This window comes from Aphelocoma coerulescens, chromosome 3 (assembly GCF_041296385.1).
Source record: "Aphelocoma coerulescens isolate FSJ_1873_10779 chromosome 3, UR_Acoe_1.0, whole genome shotgun sequence".
NCBI lineage: Eukaryota > Metazoa > Chordata > Aves > Passeriformes > Corvidae > Aphelocoma > Aphelocoma coerulescens.
The window spans coordinates 83,866,324-83,887,277 of record NC_091016.1 but is presented as its reverse complement, the minus strand read 5'-3'; the positions used below and the strand labels follow the sequence as shown (position 1 = coordinate 83,887,277).

General features: G+C 38.2%; 1 protein-coding gene across 8 annotated transcripts in view; it reads right to left on the bottom strand.

The window, feature by feature from the left end:
• USP45 (ubiquitin specific peptidase 45) overlaps positions 1–20,954 on the bottom strand; it is a 49,093-nt gene that overhangs the window by 10,282 nt on the left and 17,857 nt on the right. For 4 of the 8 annotated variants that reach the window (XM_069011084.1, XM_069011083.1, XM_069011085.1 and 1 more), the window contains exons 6-11: positions 17,450–17,595; positions 16,117–16,212; positions 13,887–14,017; positions 5,166–5,253; positions 1,562–1,643; positions 493–584 (exon numbers count right to left, since the gene is read on the bottom strand). In XM_069011084.1, coding sequence (XP_068867185.1) covers positions 493–584; positions 1,562–1,643; positions 5,166–5,253; positions 13,887–14,017; positions 16,117–16,212; positions 17,450–17,595 — 635 coding nt within the window. Of the gene's footprint in view, positions 1–492; positions 585–1,561; positions 1,644–5,165; positions 5,254–11,219; positions 11,515–13,886; positions 14,018–16,116; positions 16,213–17,449; positions 17,596–20,954 lie in introns of those variants that run through there. The other 4 variants (XM_069011089.1, XM_069011088.1, XM_069011091.1 and 1 more) reach the window with 3 other exon arrangements.

The following is a 20,954-nucleotide window of genomic DNA, read 5'->3' as shown; positions in this document are numbered from 1 at the left end:
AAAGGAATATACTGTTCATTAGAGTTATTACATTCATTATAAAAAATACTTGAAAGAAAAAGAAGTAATTTTAGCATTTTCCCACTCATTCTAATTCAAAGTAAGTAATTTCCAATTTTCAGGAGTACCCCAGAAGAGCAGGCAGGAGGATTTATGTTTTAAGATAGGTAAGTGTTTTAAAAATATCAAGTAACACTGATGTGTAACACATATGATTATAAAATTTGGAACCTCCAGCCTTAAGTCAGATGTAAAATCAAACCCAGTACTTGAATCCTTTTTGAATTCAAAGGATCCCTCTTCTTAGGTTTGGGAGGATAATGCTTTAAAGAAGGAATAAATAATTTCAAATGAGAAACTTTCAATAAAGTCTTGTTTTTACAAACAAACAAACAAGTATAAAATTGGCAACACAATTTTATACTTTCAAGACAACGTAATCAAACCAGTATGTGATCTATTCCACATCAAACCAAATTCCAGAATACCTACATTTTCACATTCCTCACACATGACAGTGCTAGTCAATTCACCAACAAAGATCCTATCTATGAAGTTCATCTTCACACCCTCTCTTCCATATGCTGAAAAAACATTGCCTTTTTTAAATGTGAAAAATAACACATCCAATGCCACACTATAAGTACAACAAAATTCTTTCCAAGATATATTATGAAAGCACAATTTTAAACATATTCAGAATGTTTTGAATACAACAACTAATACATCATATACTGTTATCTCAACACTTAAAAATATTTTAGTGAGAAGGTTCCCTTTCATCCTTCCCTTCCCCATCTTCTGTAACAGAATAGTAATATTGCATCTCTTAAGAAGAAGCTTTTTAAATAAAATCTCAGTTTTCTTTTGAATACATAATATTGCATTGCCTTGATATAGACCCTGGGGTAAGCAGACAGGTTATCACCCTTTCAAAATGTTTTTTTTTTCAACTATAAAGCCCTAAAAAATGTAAGAAAATACTCTTCTAATACATCTTTATGCCTTAACATTTGCAGATTTGGGAAGGATGACTTACAAAACATCTTAACCATTAGGACTTTAATTAAAACAAAATCCCCCGAATTAGAACTACTGAATAAACAAACACACGCAAAAAAAAAAAAAAACAGAACCTCTTCTCTTGAAATAAAATGCCTTCTTTAGAAACTGCTGCCTATCTTGACTTTGTAAGTGCATTTAGAGTGCTCACAGTACCAGTCAACTAACAGAAATCAGTTTTATTTATGGAAAGTGGCCTCTCTGAGTATAAAGTAATTATGACTATATAACAAATATGGAGCAGGCTATTTTAGAAAATAAAATTAAGTTCTACCTATTATTAAAAGATGCATTATTATCATCGGGGAGCCTTTCTCCTGGATACAAAGATGCAAGTCAGCTCTCTATACTTCAGGTACGCACTAGGCGGCACTAGAGTAACACACAATAAAGCCTAGCAATCACAGCACTTCGGATTTGTTCGCAATAGGCAGTTCTGAAGAAAATGGTATTTAAAGACTAGTGCAGTTTTAGAAGTTTTCAATAAGGAGTTGCATACCTTTGACTTTTCTTCTAGTTTCTTCATCTGCTGTCCTAGTAGTTGGGTTATTAAACGCTTTTAAGATACCAGTTTGTATACGCTAGAAGTAAAAATAAAATCAAGTATTTTAAGTGTAAACATTCTAAAAACTAGTAATATATGATTAGACTTTATCTTGTCTTATTTCCATAAAATAAGCATAATTTAATATTGTAAAACTACTGTTGTTATTCACTAACAATGTCAAAACTACTTAACTTTAGTAGATCATCATCCAAAAATTTCCTTTTCTTAAAAGGGAACCATCATAGGGCACTTTACAGGTTACCAAAAACTATGAGATTTTCAGTGAACTAATACTATCCATTTCTCCCACTGCGAATGGACTAATACTGATTGACTAGGATACAAAATACTTGGAAGGCAGCTAAGTGTCTTTTAGTAGCCAGACTTCAGTGACTGCGTTTGGGCGCTATTTTTATCACTTCTTTTTATTTTCTAACACTGCAAATTCCAGAGGTATGTTAGAAAACCTTAGAAGAGAAAGAAAACTTCTTATGAATCCACGTAAATGTTATCAACATTTATTCAGAAAAAATCCTAAAAACTACAGGTTTGAAAGAAGGATCAGAAAAAAGCAAATTCATTAATGAATTTGTAGCTGCCCCTCCAGACAGGGAGTGCTTCTGCCCACTATTTCTCAGCTGCCTGGAGGTGAGGAGATGTTGTGTTCCTGGCAGCAGAACTGCATGGGCTGGTAGAAAAGCCCAGCCTCTGACACACTGCAGAGAGAGAAGCAGGAGGATGATTCAGGTCCCCTGACTCCAGTATGCATGACCTGTGCTTCCCCTTATCCTGGCAAATGTCCTGTCTCTCTGATCTACAAACTCTAGTAACATGTACAAGTCTCCCTTGTCAGTGTGCAAATGACATTTATAATCAAATACTGAAGTCACACTTAGAGCAAAGTAAATTCTAAGAGACAAATAGTTATACCAAACCTTCTGCAACTCAAACCCAATGTCCTAACAGAAAGATTAATAAGTGGCTCTAGTTTCCAGGCAGCAAAGCACACTTCCAAGCCACATATCACAGTAGTGTGAGGATGACAGACAGCATCGGAGGTTTGGTTTCCAGTTCAGACACCCATCAGACCAAGTCATACTCCGACTTTATGAGTATGTGACCTGGCTTGTGAATTAACTCCCGCTGCCCCAAGCTCAGCTTTGTTCATCTTAAAGCCAACAATATACTAAAAGGATTAATCAATAGGTAATTCATGAAGTTGAGCACCATAAATGGGTTTAGGGCCATAAGCAACCCTTTTGTTGGGATTAGCGCGTTGAACCATTTATTTAGGTCAAAGAAAGACATAGTCTTTGAATGGGTAGGGTGCTGTGGACAATGGCAGCAGACATTAATCAATTAGCAGCAGGGTTCAGCCACTTCAGGCCCTGGTGTGAAACCATCTCCAGCCCACATTGCTGGAAACAGCAGACGCTATGTCATCTTTACTGTTGTATGGCCAAGCTTTTAGCTTAAAAGTCCACTTGTGTACAAACACACTTTCTAACTTTTTGCCACAGAAATATGAAAAAGTCCAGCACTGGTGTCAGATACAAACACAAAACCACACAGAAGAGGCAAAAGTACAACAGGATTTTTGGTTAGCTCCTATAAATAGTGCCTTGTTACTTATTATATGTATTTCTGATCAAAACTTAGGGTTTAAAAACAACTAATCCTGGCAGGGATAGGGAAGTGGGGATGGCCATGTTCAGCTGCCTCATAGGTGGATGGCAAAGCAGCCAGCCACCTTTCAGCAGGGCTGTTCCCTCTCCCAAGAAGGAAGTTTAAAAGCAGCATGAAAGAGGAAATTCAGCAGCTGTAACCCCTGCTATGGGGTTCTGGTGGCAAACACGCTGCTGCAGGCAGTGCCCAGCCAAAGCCCGCATGGTGGGGAGGCCACAGGGGCAGCTGCCGGGCTGCTGCCTGTGTCCAGCCAGCACAGGCCTTATGTTTGCTGGTTGTCTGCCATCAACATGGGATGATTAAAAAAAAACTGAGAGGGAGGGGGAGAGAGCTTTTACTAGTGTTGTCGGTGGCAGAGCACCCCGAGGTGATAAAGATGTCTGCAGTCGTGCACCATTAGGGCAGCAGTGGGATGTAATTGCAGGGCAGGGTGGCACCCACCTCTCTCTGTCTGGTGATGGGGTGGCAGAAATACTGCCCAAAAATCACCATAAATTCTCGCCATCTTCCATCACTCTTTTGAAGTAGGTACTGTAGCTGCTCTCTAATAATTGATTCAAAAGGCAAATGGTAATGCTGGTTACTGCAATGATGGCACATCCGCTGGTGAAGCTGACAGGAGACTGACTTGAGGGGAAAGCACTAGCACCTCCTGCAGAAGCAGCTTGTTGTAATAATCCTGCTTTCTGTGAATCCTCCTTTGTCAAGAAAATATAGTTTTCACCTTTTATTACATGAAAATCAAAAAATAAAATAATAAACTTTCCCTCTGCTGCAAAAACATAGCAATTGTTTTCTAAAGAAATCAGCTGCTTCTGTTGTGTACCCTGTTCCAGACATCATTTTCTAAGTGTGACAGTGTCAAGGTTTAACTGTTTTTTCTTGCAGTTCAGTTCTGTTTATAATCAAGAATGCTGCTGACAAGACCAATAAATATTAGTATTCTGGCAGGATGGGGGCTTGTTCAGCTCTACTGTAGTGCCAGGAACTGGGCTCAGACACAGCTTTACATCTTATCTGTGAGATAATTCAGCTCAGGATCATGACATTCATCAGGTTACTAAGTGAAAGGGAAGAGGAAGTACTCTACTCAGTACGAGATTTAAGGCCTTCCTTTAGAGGAGGCCTAGAAAAGGCTATTTACCACAAAGTATCATCTGAAAAGAAGGGTCCAAGACTAAGTCAGATAGATTAAATCTGATATGGTCAAAATAGCAACAAAACACACCTTTTCTTGCGTGAACAATGCAGGAAACATAAATAATGAAGGAAAAGAAACAAAATTCACACAGGGATGTTTTCAATATAACAAACTGCTTCTATACTTCACGTACTTGAATGTAGATTTTAAGCAATGAAAAGCAGCACCTTGCTGATAAAACAAGGAGTTCCTCACACTTTCAAGACACAAGAAACTTTGCATGATTTTTTTTCTCCCACAATTTTCAGTGAAAATTTTCAGTTAAAGTTGTGGGCAGGGCCATAGCTAAGAACTGTTAATTTTTGTTCCAAAGCTTTAAATTCACTTTGTTGGCTAACACAGAGGTCCTACCTTTATTTTCTTGACATCTCAGATGTCCTTTTTTCCCCCCCTTTTCCTTTTTGTAAAGGCAAACAACTTGGATTCCTAAAGTTGTCATGTTCTACTTACCATACTCCTACTACTACTAACTGAAACTTTAATTCCAATCAACTATCTTCACAAATCAACATGAACATATTTAAATATCTTTCAAAAAATATATTTTTCTCAAGATAATGAAAATAGACACTCCTACTCCATTAAGCACATCTTTAAAACACTGGGAACATGCAGAACATTGAAGCAATGACTGGTAGTTCACTTTTAAAAGACACACAAAGACGTTACTTTTGTCTCCTCAATCCTGATTGCATCCAACAGATAGTGCAGAAGCTCCTGGCTGTCCTGCTGCTGGAATCCCTTAAATCGAGGAGCCCTATGAGAGAAACAGTAAAGAATTTTAAATTATCTTGGGAGGTTCTTAACAAGACAATGTCAACATCAGACACTTGTTGGGTGCCAGGGTACAAATAGGTACAATCCCTGCTGGATCTCATGGGGCTTTAGGAAGCTCCTGATGTGGAAGGCAATTTCATTAGCAAGGCTGCACTTTAACCTGGGTTGCAGCTTGACTTTATGGAGTATGGCTTGCCTAAAATACAGATTTGCCAGTAGAGTCTCATCCATGCTAGCAGCTCTTTCCTGACAGACTACCCCAGTACATCTGTACCCCCAGGCATTCCCAGTGTCATGGAAGAGAGAAAAAGAAGATTTTCCAAGTGCTTAACCTCCTTTGCTATCTCACCCTTTTCTCATTTGAGGAGAAATCTCAGATGTGCATAAACAGTCCTTTTAGATCACTGGCAGCATCCACATGATCCTCAGAAGCCAAACAAGGAAAAACATCTGTTTCTGACTATGCTCCCGTTTACACTGGTGATCTTTTAGGCAACTGCACAGGGGTAATGTTGCATCTGTTCTGAGACAGCCGTTCAGTAGTATCAATCACTACTATTAAAGAACTGTTGAATTCTTTTTTTACTATTCACAGCATCTAAATGTATTCTAAAGATCATATTTTTCAGGCACGGATTACACAGAAATTAGAAAAAAAAACTTATGAGTACATGGATAGATCCTTAAGGTGTTCTCCTTACAAAGATAACCACAGCTAGAAGGCTTCTAATAAACAATTTGAATCTTCAGGTTCTTGCAATCCCAAATGAGGCTGTGTAAATATTCACTATTACCACATCTCTATTCACATTCACTGCAATTGACTAGCCAAGCTATACCTGTCTTTCCAGGCAGGTTACCCTTTGGATCTTTAATTACAGTCTTGAACTACCTCATCTAAAATGAGATTCCACAGAATCACAAGGAGTTGGAAGGGACCACTGGAGGTCACCTAACCCAACCTCCCTGCCGAAGCAGGGTCCTCTAGAGCAAGTTACTCAGGATTCCAACAGGTGGGTTTCTGAATTTCCAGTAATGCCACCAAATGGCAGCTGTGACTCTTGTTGCAGACTGAGGTGAGCACATGCAGGCCTAACCATGTGCACCCCTTCCAAAACCTAGCACAGGGACAATTGGATTAGCACAGCTCAAACGGGAATTTTATTAAACTGGCAGAGCAGCCAGAAAAACCAACCACTCACTCAGCTCCTCAATTTTATTAAACACACATTGAGCCAGTTTTCACTTTGAGCTGTGGATTGTGTGCTGTGGCTAATCAGCCCACAGAGCTGCAAATATATATTGGTATTTCCCCTGGCACAATGATCGCACATGCCCAGCAAAGCTGTTGAGGGTTCTTGAGAGTGAGTGAGGCTTCCATCCCACTCATACTCTAAAGCTGCTCAGATTTGCCTTGGAAGTTTGTGCTCATGGACGGCAGAAATTAAAGGTGACCAGAAAACACACCAGATGCACAACGTGCCTACAACAGTAAAATGTAAAGCTGGGCAAGGTGTCAAGATGCCAAGTTAGGGCACAGCAGACGTGGGCTACAGGCAGGATAGTGGTACAGGGGTCTCCATTTTGAACGTCTCCTTGGAGGCACTTTGGGGTGTAACTTGAGAAGGACTGAAGGTGACAAGGCAGATATGTAAGGTCAGTGCCTAAAATTAAGTGGAACAAATCTGGACCTGCATATGCAAAACAACATGTTCACATTTAAATAGTATAGGATAACTTCACATTGCACTTCATATCCAGTTTTTGACAGAAAGTTGACAATATCCCTAGTTTAAAATGATTTAATGATGCTACTGAACTGTAAGACTATAAAATCTGGAATCAGTATCAGACTTTTTTAAGCATTCTTTTGAAAGTGAATTTTTCTTTCACAAGCAAGTCAACCTCAAAAATTAATTTCAAATTTAAAAATTAAAATAATCTTAGAAATTAAATATTTTGTTTGATATTCCTAAAATTCAATCTTTTCTTCTATTAAAATCACATGTTTTATTTCTAATAAATTTGATTATAAATTGCAAATACTTTATTAAAAGCATTGAACCTTTATTCTGGCTCCAATAAAACACTCAACAGACATTTAAACAATAAATAACATATGTAGCTGCACACATTTGCATGCATGCACAGTTTCACTTTTCAATTACTAAAACAGTTTTCTCTCATTGAAGGTCTAGGAATCTGAAAAAACTGGTTTTTTAACCCAGATGGCAAAATCAGTTCAATTCTGAGAAATCTGGTTAGTTAGCCATAGTATTATCATTAACTTATGAGAAATTTCTTGTTTTCCTGTGGCAGTGAGAATCAATGAGTATATTCAGCCCATCTTCTGCACTATAGGCACATTAATAGCTCCAGTATAGCAAAAAAACCTTCCATGTGTACACATTCTGGATCCTGGTACTATAGGGATTTTATTATTTTTTGGCCACAAAAGCGAGACCTCTGTAAGAGACACTACAGTACAAAGGAAGAAAAATTAATAATTGCTTGACAAAGGAGCAAGCAAAAACTCCATCACTGTTACAGGAGGGGTTTTTTTCACTGCAGAAACACCTCACAGAGCTAAATATTCAATGCAAATAAGGAAAATGCCCACACATACTTCTTGTTACTGCCTATGATTTGCAGTGCAACCCCCCACTGATGAGTATACAATAATCATTTCAGAGGAAAATTAATTTACTAATTTGTATTTCAAAGTAAAATAATTTACTTGCATGTTTCACACAATTTTATCAGTTTAAATTACGAGGGGAGGAAATTAACTCGGCCACAGGAGTTTTTCATTTTTTGTTTTGGTTTTTTTTCATTTTATTAGAATATAGTGCATTTACAAGTACAAGATTATTTAGGCTTCTCAGGGCCTGTACTAAATCTATATGCCTGAATTTTAATGGAAACAAGGATGATGGGAATGTAACAGCTACCACTTTAAAAGTGAAGTGGTAGGGAAAGTGACTTGTAAAGATTCCCTGGAAGGTTGAGTCATTTACTTGGACTGACAAATGATGTCATTGTTAACACTGCTTAAGATATAGTTAATCTGTCATTCATGTACATAGCATACTATGTAACGTTGCATATAATTCTAAATATCTCATGTTTTGTGGAAAAAGATTTGAGATTAGTGCATTTGTTTTGGGGGGGAAACCACAAGAGGAAACCAAAAAATAATAATAAAAAGGAGGGAGGGAATTTCATACCTCACAATGCATTTACTGAAAACTTCCAAACACTTAAAAACCAGTATTACAGAAGAAAAAGGAATTAATCCATGCTGATACACAGAAATCTGACAACTAAAAGATGTGTGCTCTCGTCTCCTTGAAAAGATGCTTCAAGCAATATCCTTGGCAAAAGTGAGGGACTTGGAGATGGTTGGTTGAGTTGACCGCTCACAGATGTGCTGACATATGGAAGCCAGTGCCAATGCGATACAACCTGTTGTACAGTGTCAGCAGGATAATGACAGAACAGGTTGAACTCCTGCTAATGGCCATAAGTGGTGAAGGACAACTGTGACATCTACATGCATGCTACTTATCTAGCCTCTCGTTGCTCATCTGGAGACCAGTTATAATTGCTTGACTGTCAGTTAAAGAAATACTTTTCATTATGATCTACTTCCTAGAATGCTGTAGTAACAAAAACTACATAGTGACATAGTATTTCAAAGAAAAAAAAAACTAATAGTTTTAATTCCTATATTATATTCATTTGAGGGAAATTAAGCTATGATTTAAAAGCAGAACTGGGATACAATTAAAGTCATTCAATCGTACTGCACAAAGCCGACATACTTTTACTGTCTCTAAAAAAAGTCTTCTCCAAAATCATCCTCTCAAGGATTACTATCTTTGTGCAGAAGATAGCCTAATACCCTGGAAAACTTTAGAAACAACAGTAAGTGCTTGGAAACAGAAAACAGAACATACTATTTGATTTTTTCCAGTAGGGCAACATGCACAAGAATCCTTTAATGCAGTACATACACTACAGAGTTCTTCTTGGTAGGAGGTGCTTGGGAGGAACCCAACCAAACATGGGCTTGGCCCCACATGTAAGTAACAGATAACACCAGGCACAACTGTATTATCCATTATCTCATGGATAGACAGCACTTAGCTCTCCTTTGGATATTCTGGGTGATTTATTTCATCTTTTTTGTCTCACCTTCCCCTAAATGGGAAAATGAGATACCTCCACTTTCTTGCAATGCACCAGATCAATTCTTTCTTCCTTTAAGATTTCCAACAGCGCTCTGTGACAGCAAGTTCCACAGGTTAACCCTATAAAATGTTTTAAAAACTACTTTTTTTTTTCCCCTGGCTCTAAATCTGTTGCCTTTCAGTTTCACAGACAGCTCCTTGAACTCTTACAAGGGCAGTTAAAGAAGCACAACTAATTTATCTTCTATCATTCATTGTCTTCTCTTGCTGTCACGTCTTCTTTTCATGTTCTCTCCTGCCTAAACTCCCAATATTCAAGTCCCTATTGACATAAAGGCTTCCTATTTTTGTTACCTCCGCCAAATTCTGGTTAACCCAAATAGAGACTACACCTCCAATGTACATAAAAAAATTATTTCTTCATTTTATCTATAACCTTTGCTTACATAGCTCACCAATACCACACATTGAAAATACTGTGTTCTCCAAAGTGCTACACAGGTCTTCCTCCTGAGTAGAAGTGAACATAAAGCTCAGGGACACATATGCAGATGATTTCTGCCAACACACACTTTTACATGCAATTTGTCTACTTTGCACTCATAAACTTGTTCCTAAAATTATGAAAACTTTGTCAAAGTTTGCTGAAAAAAAAGACATGCAATCTCTCAACTGTTGCTGCGCAGAGAAGCTGTAATCTCCTCTGTCGGAGCTCCTGAACATGACACAGCACCACCAAGCAAGGCACACGGAGGCATCACAGGGACACAAAATAATTCATAACATCAACTGTGTTTTCTGCTGCTATTATACCTAAATGGTAAAAGTCATATGGGAAAAATAAGCAAGCAAAAAATCTTTTCTAAAAAGATATTTTTCCTACAGAAATATTATTTTTCCTACAGCAAAGAAAAGGCTCAGAAAGACTCCTTAATTAATGAGAAAAATCCTGTTTCCTTTATGTCTTGTATCTTGTATAACATTACCTTTGTTTTCCTTAGCATTTCCTCTCAGAAGTGATAAATGTGGAATTGCTTAGGTTTCCCCTCCAAAACTATAGTTCTGTTAATATTAACAGTCTTAACCACACATGACCTCCATTCTGCCAGTACCACCTCTGCCTTCAGTTCTACTTTCTGCTCATGAGAAGGAAGGATGAATAGTCTTTGGAGAAAGAAGACATATGTAGATTTTGTGAATACCAATAAAATCTTTGTTAGGGAAGTATTTTTTCCTGCATGTTAATGTAGCAATAAAATATCTCTATTAATAATTATTTGATGGAGGTTTGAAGCAGCTAAATTCTGTAACTCCTTTCTGGACTCATCACTTATATGCTGCAACATTTACTTGCTAGGCAAAGCTAAGCTTTCTTCCACCAATAAAATTATTCAATCATAAAAAATAAAGGAAATAAAATGTATGTCCTCTTAGTACATCAGTGTTGCATTAGTCACTAAGTCTCCAGATAAGTCAGAAATCTGCAGTCCTGATATTCAGCATAGTGGAAAACCAACAGAAGGGCCCCGTAGCTATGCTCACAATCTGTCCTTGCAAAACATCTGACAGCTGCAACACTAACAAAATTAACAGTGGATGAATTAGTACCAGACGCCAAACAGTTGCTATAGAAAGACTCATCCATTCCTTTTCTTCTTCTCCCCTTCTTCAACCTGGCTACTCCACCACTTGATAAAATTAACACTCAGTATCATTTTTTTCTTTTGTTATTTAATAAAAAAAAGAGCACCACAAATGCCCTTTCAAACACAAGATTATGAACTTCACACCATGATCTCCTCAGACTCTTGAAGAAGCAGTTTGCAGCTGAAAATGACTGTGTTCCACTTCTCTTACTGCTTTTGAGCAGTGAACGTGTATCCACTTGCAGGTTTTGGGATCCCACTCGGACATGCCAGAGCTGCAGCTGAACAAGGCAGTGTCTGCAGCCTCTTCCATCCTACACTATCTGTATAATCTCCTTCATAAATTCCTTACCGAAGAAAGGTATGGTCATATGCTTTACACTTGTACTGAGACAACAAGATCTGTGATGGGGAAAGAATGAATTTAGAAAGAAAAACGGTTGCAACTGGAGTCAGCAAGCTTTTATGTAATGTATATAAACCCAAAACATTAGTATTAGAATGCCTCCCCCATGCCCTCCTCCCCGGTAGTTAACTGACTTGTCTTTCTCTGACGTATCTCCGAAACACAAACATTTTGTGTCACTGTAGCTCTCCCTTTTACACATTCATCCTGTCATCTCTTTAGGAAACTTGTTTGAACTTTGCTTGTTGAATAAAAAGAGTTCATGCTAATGCAATGTGAAGACCACAAGTAGTGCGTGCCTCTAGGATTACTTTATTAGCATGACTTCTTGGCAGCATCCAAGAAGCAGAGGATGCTGCAGTAACACAGACTTCTTCCTAGCTGAAACTCCTGCAATCTTGCCCTGTGCTCTCTTGCATTTCAACTTTGCTGAAGAACAGAAAGCCAACTTTAAAAAAAAAAAAAAAAAAGGCTTTGTAAAAATGGCATGACAGAACACTGCATTTGTACTGTTAAAGCTAATAAATAGTAAATACATTAAGTTGGCAAAGATAAAGATTTCTCATTCTCCTACTTTTACCACTGCACACTGCTGAATTTTCTGGACCCCCCCCCTTTCTTGCTTATGTCACCAACAAGTATAAAACACTCCAAAGACCAAAACCTTCTGTCATACCTGTCCAGCCCCTTACTGCCCCCAAACACCTAACTTCTCACTAACAGGATGTGGCTGACACTTTTGCTATTGATAGCAGGGCTAGTAAAGGATTTGTATCTACGTGGTGTTCTGCAAGGATAACAGAAGTAAGAAGTAGGGATGAAGGCAAGGGATGGTAGGAGCTGGTAGATACATGTCTAAACACCAAAAGTCTGCTGACCACATTAAAATGTTTCAATTTTAGCTGCTAGTTAAAGTGTATGCACATCTTAATGATCAAAAGACAACAACAGAAGAACAACTAGATAGCTGAGATTTAACACTGACATCGTTTGATGACTACACAAATACACAGAGCAGATACAAAATACCTCTCACTTTTAAAAATGCCATGCCATCTGAAGTGAACTGCATTGTGATTATTTCACAATGAATTTGCTAAGGTGAGCTTCAAAACATGTTTTACATCATCTTTTCCCTTCGATCCTTAATACTTACTGGGAAAAAAACTACTATTGTTATTCAATCATTTCCCTTCCATTTCTCAGCCAAATTTAATTCTTACAATCACATTTTTTGAGACAGCCTCAAAACACAAGGAGGAGGAGTGAGAAAACAATATAGTTTTCTTCCATATATATTTTTCTTCCAGGTAGATAATGCTAAACCAAGAACACTGCTGTTTGACTCAAAAATGCTGTAAGGTCACTTTATACACATTTCCTTTTACAGCTCAAAAGAATCAAAAGGGAGACAAGTACAATAGGAAAAATATAATATTACATTTCTGAAGCTGAATTTTGAGGATAAAGAAAAGGCAATGACTTATTTCTTTACAGAATTAAATTGTCCCTGCTCTAGTCTAAAAGCTTTTTAAATCCATTCCTGCTCAGTAAGGTTGTCCTGGAACACCATGGTAGGAGGCTGCAATTTAAAGTTGCTTAAAGTTCCTTGCAGTAATAATGTAGCAAGTAAATTATCATGCAATATTATTCTTTTTTAAATATGAGATTCATATATACCATCCTCCAGCTACTCTGCTTCTACAGATTCTGTTACTTTAAAGTCAATTTAAATATTTGTATCAACTTTTGAGTAGGTCTTCTACAGGTGTTTTGAAAAGCAAGAATGTTTGCAATCATCATTGAAAGTACCTACAAAGCACCACTGTAAACATTTTCCACACCAAGAAACAGGAGTTTCTTTAGGGTTTGTAAGCTCTTTGCAATCTGGAGCCATATGCCATTTCAGTACTGCTTCGAGTCCTTACTTGCTAGACCCTTTCTAATTTTGAATTGATGCCAAGGTTAGACATCCTAGCAGAGGTTCCCCATTTAAAATCTTATTCTTTTTTACAAAATACCTACACACACTTCGCAGTGTTTGCACAGCTTTATGCTAATAAACAACAAAACCTGGAAGGTAGTCCTATGTTCTTTACTTTTACAATGCCCTCTTCTGCCCCCTCACACTCAGTTTGAAGCCCATTCAATGAGCATGGTTATGAACTGGGCCACACATTATGGGAAAAGCAGGTACAACCCTGGCATGCAACAGGGAGTCCTGCAACTTTAAAACATGAACAAGCTGTTTTCTGGACTGCCCAGTAAAAATCTAACAGCTTCTTTAGAAAGGACAACAGACATTGTACCCTTAGAAACACATCACTGAAAATTAAAAGAATAAGTGAAAGATACTGACAATACATACTTTTGACAAAGCTGGCTGAACAGCACTTTGGGAGAAAGAGGACCTTTTCCAGCCTCCCTCATGCTGTGAAGGAACAAGAACATTGCTGAAGTCAAAGGTCCTGGGCTGGACAGGTTTACCACCAAAGGATCCTTCAAAAACAAAGGTAAATTACGCATCAGATTTCAAAGGTGATGACACAAGATTTGTTCAAGTTACTACACACATGATAACGAGCAATGTGTCTTTCAGTCTTAACAGTGTTTCAGGGTGGTTTTTTTTAAATGTTGATGTCACCTATTTGATTGAAATAGTTTAAGAGCAGGCTTATTACTTAAGGAATAATAGTCACAAAACCAAACAATTCTTGTTGAGCAAATTGGTGGTAACCAATAGCTTTGCAAACAGGCATGTCAATGAGCTGGTCTCATTCTCACAAAAACAGACAACCTTTGTATTACCTGCTTTACTCTTACCCCCAACATGCACTGAAATTCATCTGGAGAGACAACCCAGGTGACCACCTCAGTGGGCCAGCATAAGATTGTGCTCAGTGGCTCTCTGTTACCCAGCCTTAGGAACGGGGTGTCCAGCTTCTCTGATCTGTGAGCTACACACTGAAATTTCCACACATCCGTCAGCCACAGAAACGCACTCTGTTCCTCCGTGAACCAGGTGCTGTGAAGGTACCAGCAGTGGTTCCCAGCAAGAGATGAAGGCGGATCCCACACATTCCTCATGGCACCGTGATACAGGCACAGGGTGCATCCTGCACAGCCCCTCTTGATATAACATTCACCCCAGCCAGCAGTTCTGGGTTTGAAAGGATCCAGCCAGCAGCCACTCAAGCCAGTCTTAAAGCAGAAGATAGTCCTGCACTGCTGACACACCAGGTGTCTCAATGGCCACACATCACCAGCGCTCCAAAGTTCATATGTGCCCACAGTGTTCCCTACCAGCTGACCTGACTCTCAGAAAAACAGATAACAAGTGCCAGATGAACAGTTGGAGAGGGTGCCTTGTCCAGAGAGCAGATCCACACAAAACGTAAGCCCTATGGACGCACGCAGATATAAAGTACTTGCTTTATATACACTATCAAAAGGTGAGAAAAGGCCCCTTACCAAGAAGGAAGCTGCAGGTTTCTACATCACTATTAATTAGACTACTGCAGCAGTCTAATTCTGCATTGGCATACAAAGACCAGAAAACACAGTCTTTGCTCCAAAGACCTTATTTACATTGTAAGCATTGTCATGAAACTAAAAATAAATCTTTCAACCTTATGGCTGTGCAAGTTACACATCAAGCATAACCCAACACCCCAATGGCTTTCTAAGCCTGTGGGCAAAAACAAGCTCCAGACTTCTGTTGTGGCTCAGGAGAACTTAGTGAAACATGTTCCTGCTCAGAACTGCCACTGGAGGAAATACAGACAGCAATGCAGTGAATTTCACACTGCTCTCGCCTGGAGAAGCTACAAACATCACCTACAGCAACACAGTGAAATCTTCATCATTTTAAAGGTATCTGAAACAGAATACCACTCTTCTACCCTCACTGCCACCAGAAAGCTCACAGCAAACAAGCAGGGGAAAAAAGGAAAATACTAAGAAAAAATCCTCTGTAAACTATTTGCTTCAGCTAGCAGAGCAAAAGGGGTATTATCTTTATTGCCAACAACATATAATGAAACCCCAAGTCTCTAAGACATGACCAGAACAGCAGAATATTCTTTGGATAATAGCCACAGGAGACACTTTCCCATATGCCTGCAATGAGCTTGAGGAGAAGAAATTTGTTCCTCACTGAAATTTTCGCTTCTCTCATTTTAATCCCCCAGGCTGAGAAGCACGCAATAAATTTTACATGACTTATCAATGAAGGGTTGGGATGGAAAATATTTCATGGACACTTTCTAGAGCCAAAAAGACTATATCCTCTATCATATGTTCATACTGAAGAAATTAAATGGCAAAGAAAAATAAACCTGCTGGTCTTTCTTAAGATCAGGCATTATTTGATACTTCAATATGACAAAATGTGAAAGCAAGTAATTCTTCCTCCTCCTCCACGGCTGAGTAATGATTTTTGCAAAAGAAGTCAGTTTACAGGTAACGTAAACCAGCTAAAAAATTTAAATGCAAAGGAAATGGGAGAGTAACAGTGTGCTTTTAACAGTGATGTGATTTCCTGTCCTCCAGCTTCTTCCCACATTTTCCCAAATTTGTATTTCTCACTGCATACTTACCAATTGAGAATCTGAAGTATGACAGATTTTTAACTTTGTTCCTTTCTCCTTTATCTCATACATGAGTTCATTTAGTACATGAGTCTGTGCCAAGTTCTTAAAGGAAAAAAACCAAAAATACACAAGAAACATGCTGATCATTCAATTACACAGTTTCTTTAGTTATATATTCTAGATTCGGGGGTAGACAAAACCAGATATATTTCATGATGTATAACTGAGGTTTAGATCAGACCACTAGAAAGAGTTCTAAAAAAATCACTAATCACTGCTCTGGCTGTATCTAAAATTGTATCTATTTCTTTTTCTGTAATTTCAAAATAGTTCACTAGTAATAACTTTGTTATTTATGTTGAACAAGATTTTTTTTTTTTTCATGATGAGGACATTATTATTAGAAACCATTTGCCTCTTTCAAACTCTGCAGTCCCTCTCATCATGCCCCATGAAGCACAAAGGCTTTGGCACACTGAAATGTATTACCTCCCTGAATTTAGGAGTGAAACCAACTCAATATATCTCAGCTTTGTTTCTTGATTTTTGGTCAACTCTGATTGCAGATCACTTAGGTTTCTACAATGCCCTAAGTATGGACAGATAACGATTTGTAATTTTAGTATCTCTTTGATGAGTTTTGTAATCAACATCATAAACACAAGGTAAAGTGTGCCAGTGCAGAACACCTTTGTAGCAGTTTTCTTTCACTTGTTCACTCCTGTCTGCAGACATAGAGATGTCTCTGCTCAGCTGACAAGCAACAGAATGGTGCAATATAAAACCTGCTAAGGCTGCTGCTTTTTTTGAGGACATTAGATTGGCTGTACACTTAACATCAATGGGTGTATACTAGTATAGCTCATTCCTCTTATTCTAGTCAGAAAAAAACTCATAATCAATAGAATTTTATAACTGCATCCATTGTAGGGGTTTAAAATTATCCCAAAGCAGAGTGCAGAAATTTACATTACACACAAAGTACCACTATTCATATGACCAGTATGGTAAATACCCTGCATTAGTCATGACTGATAATGCTGAACTTCAAATAAAACCATATGCTAGAGTACAACCCACACACATATGCAGTGTGTAAAACACTTATCATTTTCACTTGTCTCATTACTGTGCAAAATGCTACTGATCCAGGAATTCTTTTTCATTATAACAGGAAATACTCCTTGGAAAGCAAGGTGTAAAAAGAATTTGTAAAGGACTTTCAGAAAGCAGAACAAAGACTCCTAACACTCAGAACCTTTTCAGAAGCCCATAGATTATACAGATGTAGTATTTCTGAAATCCATTAAGATAAAGTGGTATGATCTTTCCATCTTACCTGCATGACAGCATTAAAAAAGCATGTATTTCCTAAATTATTTATCCCTTTAACTGGAACTGATGCACCATTACCAGAGCTTTTTCCTTTCAGTATTTCACTTGTTTCACTGTTTTCTTCACGAAGACGTATGATTTTTGATGAACCTATAATTAAATTACAGATTAATATGACCACATAATTGCATAGTTTAATAAATGGAGTCTTTTCATGATTATGTTTATTAATTTTAACATACGTGGAAAGATACCTTGATAATACTCTAAGCTCCTGTACGCAGTCTTAAAAAAACCAAAAAACCAAAAAAACAGACATCATCAGATAAAGCCCTGGGGGGTAAAAAAAAACGCCCTCAACAAGTACATACATTCAACAAAACCTTCCATAGTAATCATACTGTCCTATAAGACTGTAACTTCCACAATTACAGAAGCAATAAATAAACTGAGTTCATTTATTAGCAATAGGCAGCTGAGTTATATGTTCATTAGACACACTAGAAACACCACTGAAAGGCCGCTTTTTGGTGCATCTGAATGGAGGTAGCTGAAAGTTACCACTGAATGCTGCAAGTCTTTATCAACTATAGTGTTCCATTCCAACTGCTTTGTCAACAGCCCAAGCAGATTCATTATCCCTACATTCGCTCCTCAACCCACCTTCTTTTGTCACAGCCTGAGGAATTGCTAATGCAACCCACATACATACAAGGCTAGTGTTTTAATTTCAAGTAACAAAAAATTGATAAAACTATGCTATAACATCCACATAATTCCCTTTTTCCCTTATTATTTAAATAGATGAGGGGCAGCAAAGTTAGACAGTCATTAACTTGTAGCCTAGAGGTAATGGAAAGACTTGAGATAACAATATTTAGCCTTGAATTCTACTAGCAACTTTCATATTGTCATGGTTGCAGGACTAAATGTGAACATTACTGACATCTGCAGTGTCTTAAATATTGATTAACAATGCACGTCAATGTAAACGAGTTATGGACTTAATAGATGCCAAGAACCATGATGCTACAATCTCTGTCTTGACATATGAATTCATGTATTTGTTCTAATGAGTTTCACATTGAAGTCTCATTAAAGTGTTCTTGAGAAATAACTAACAGACCTATTTACGTTAATGAAATTCTCATACCAAAAGGTTCTTTTATGTACACTCCTAAATACCTTCTTCCTTGGAAAATGAAAAAACTGTAATTAAATAAAAAAGAAGTCATTCAAATAGCTGTTGTATCTGGCAACAAGCTTCTGACCCAGTCCTCCTGCACCCTCCAGTGCCATCGAGGTGCAACTATTCTTCCAAATTGTATCAGAGTTTTTCAAAACAGAGTTAGAGGTGCTTTGCTGTTTAAAAATATTTTTTAATGTTCTTGTTAACAGTGCTTACACAGCTTTAAATTACTCTCCACTCAGGTGGAAAATTAATAGAGTACAAGGACAAAGTAAAGACCGAGTTCTCCATGAAAAAGCAGACAAAGTGTTTTTGAATGTAACAGACAACAAATGAGCTGCTCATACCCTGAAACAGTCACTGTTTTATGGGCTACATGAAGCAACACCTTTTAATTGGCATGCTTAGAAGTAACATCTACAATGTCTGAGGCTTGTCCACCCACAGAGCTCCAGAAAACCACAGCACAGGAATGGGAGCTGCAAGTATCTGCAACTCAAAGGCACTGCTCACTCTCAGAAGTTTAATATTATAACTGGAGATGTTTTCCCCTCAGAGAAGTGGGCCATCCAGAGTAGTTCTGGGGAAAAGAGATGGTTAAAAAAAAAAAAAAAAAAGAGGGGAAAAAAAAGCCAAAATTGTGGAAATGATTTGTGTATTAGTATACCACAGTTGTTGCATTTATCCATCGGCATTCAAAAACATCTGGGACAGCATCTTAAAGTAAACAATGTTCACAAGGCCATCTGGACAAAACTGCAGGCAAAAATTAAAGCATAAGCATATGGAAAAGCAGATTTTTCTCTTCCCTTTAGCAGTACAGGATGACAAATGTCAAACCTAGATCTGTCCACGCTTCACTGTGCTATGCTTTGCAGCACCACCTGGCTCTCCTTGCACAGCCACCAAATATGGACAGCACTGCCACAGCGGACCATATCTGCAGGGCAAACTCAATAAAAGCATTTCACTTCATGGTTAAATGGCAGCTTCACACAAGTAGCAAGGTTCCATTTGCTGAACCTTACATATAAATTATTTCAGGGAGGGAAAACAAAGCCGAAGCATCCAGCTTTGTGATAAGAGCTGGATGAATACACAGTTACAAAACACAATAAATGAGAACCAGACATCCGATTGCCACAAAGCTGGATAATTAGTACAGGGATAAGGAGAAGTAGAGGAAATCAGAAAAATGCCTGGATGTTGGTATCAAAGTTAGGAACCTCCTTTCATTCGGAAGGTTTTAATTACTGCCTCTTGATTTTTAAATAATTTTAAAAGCACAATCCACATGACATTTTACTATGTTTTTGTATCTGTGAAAAAGTCCTGACAGACTAGCGCTGCTTTGCCATTACAACCATTATCTGCTGCCTTGCTTATAACACACAGATATTTTTAAGTACATATACAGAGCCAGAGGAGGGACAGTAGTTTTTAATTTAGCTCTGTTCAGTGTCCCCGGCTCAGTGATAAATGACAGACAGGCCTGAAGCTGAATGTTTACTTGACATGTGAAGAGTTGGTCAGTCTTAATAGAACATGCTGGTAATGACTGTGATAGCTAATACTTCTACAGATTGGGGCTAGAGGGTCCTTCTGCAAGATTAACCCAAGGCTACAAGTACGTTATTAATCAAAAGGCTAATATGTAATTTTTTAAAGTGAATTTGCACTGAACAACTGTTTCCTGGACCCTTGCCGTTTCAATCTTGCAATCCTGTAATTTAACAGGCGTGCTTTTGGGTATGAAAAGTGACTTTTAAGCCAGTATATACACAAGGATCCCAGCTGAAGGATTCCATCAAAATGGCTGTCATCTGCTGCTGCCCACAAGGACCTTCAGCTCCCGGCCAAACAGATAAAAGATGTAGTCCAACTCATCCATCCACATGCAGTAGTATTTGTTATAAAAGATCTTGTTAACATTAATGACAGCAAGGCAGGTGAAAAGCACAGAAGTAATCAAATTCAGACTGATTTCTGTCATTAGTTTACTCATCTTTTAGAAAGTTGACATGGTGACCCTTAAGCTGTCTGCCTTTCTCAGGTAGTGTGGACATCGGCCCTAGGCAAGCCTGTCTGTCCCCATTGTGCCTGGGACTCACATTCAGACCATGCCCCTCTGTCAGACTCTTTCTGCTGTTTTCATGCAGAGGTGACCTTTCTAATCCAGCCATAAAAGGAAAACTCTCACTTAAGTTGTGCCTTGATCATCAGAACCTTCTTCTCCTTTCACAAAGTGTATCTGGCTACAGAGACACCCTACTTGAGCACTCTGCCAAAACCCACTGCCCAGCTCTCCATCCAGATCATC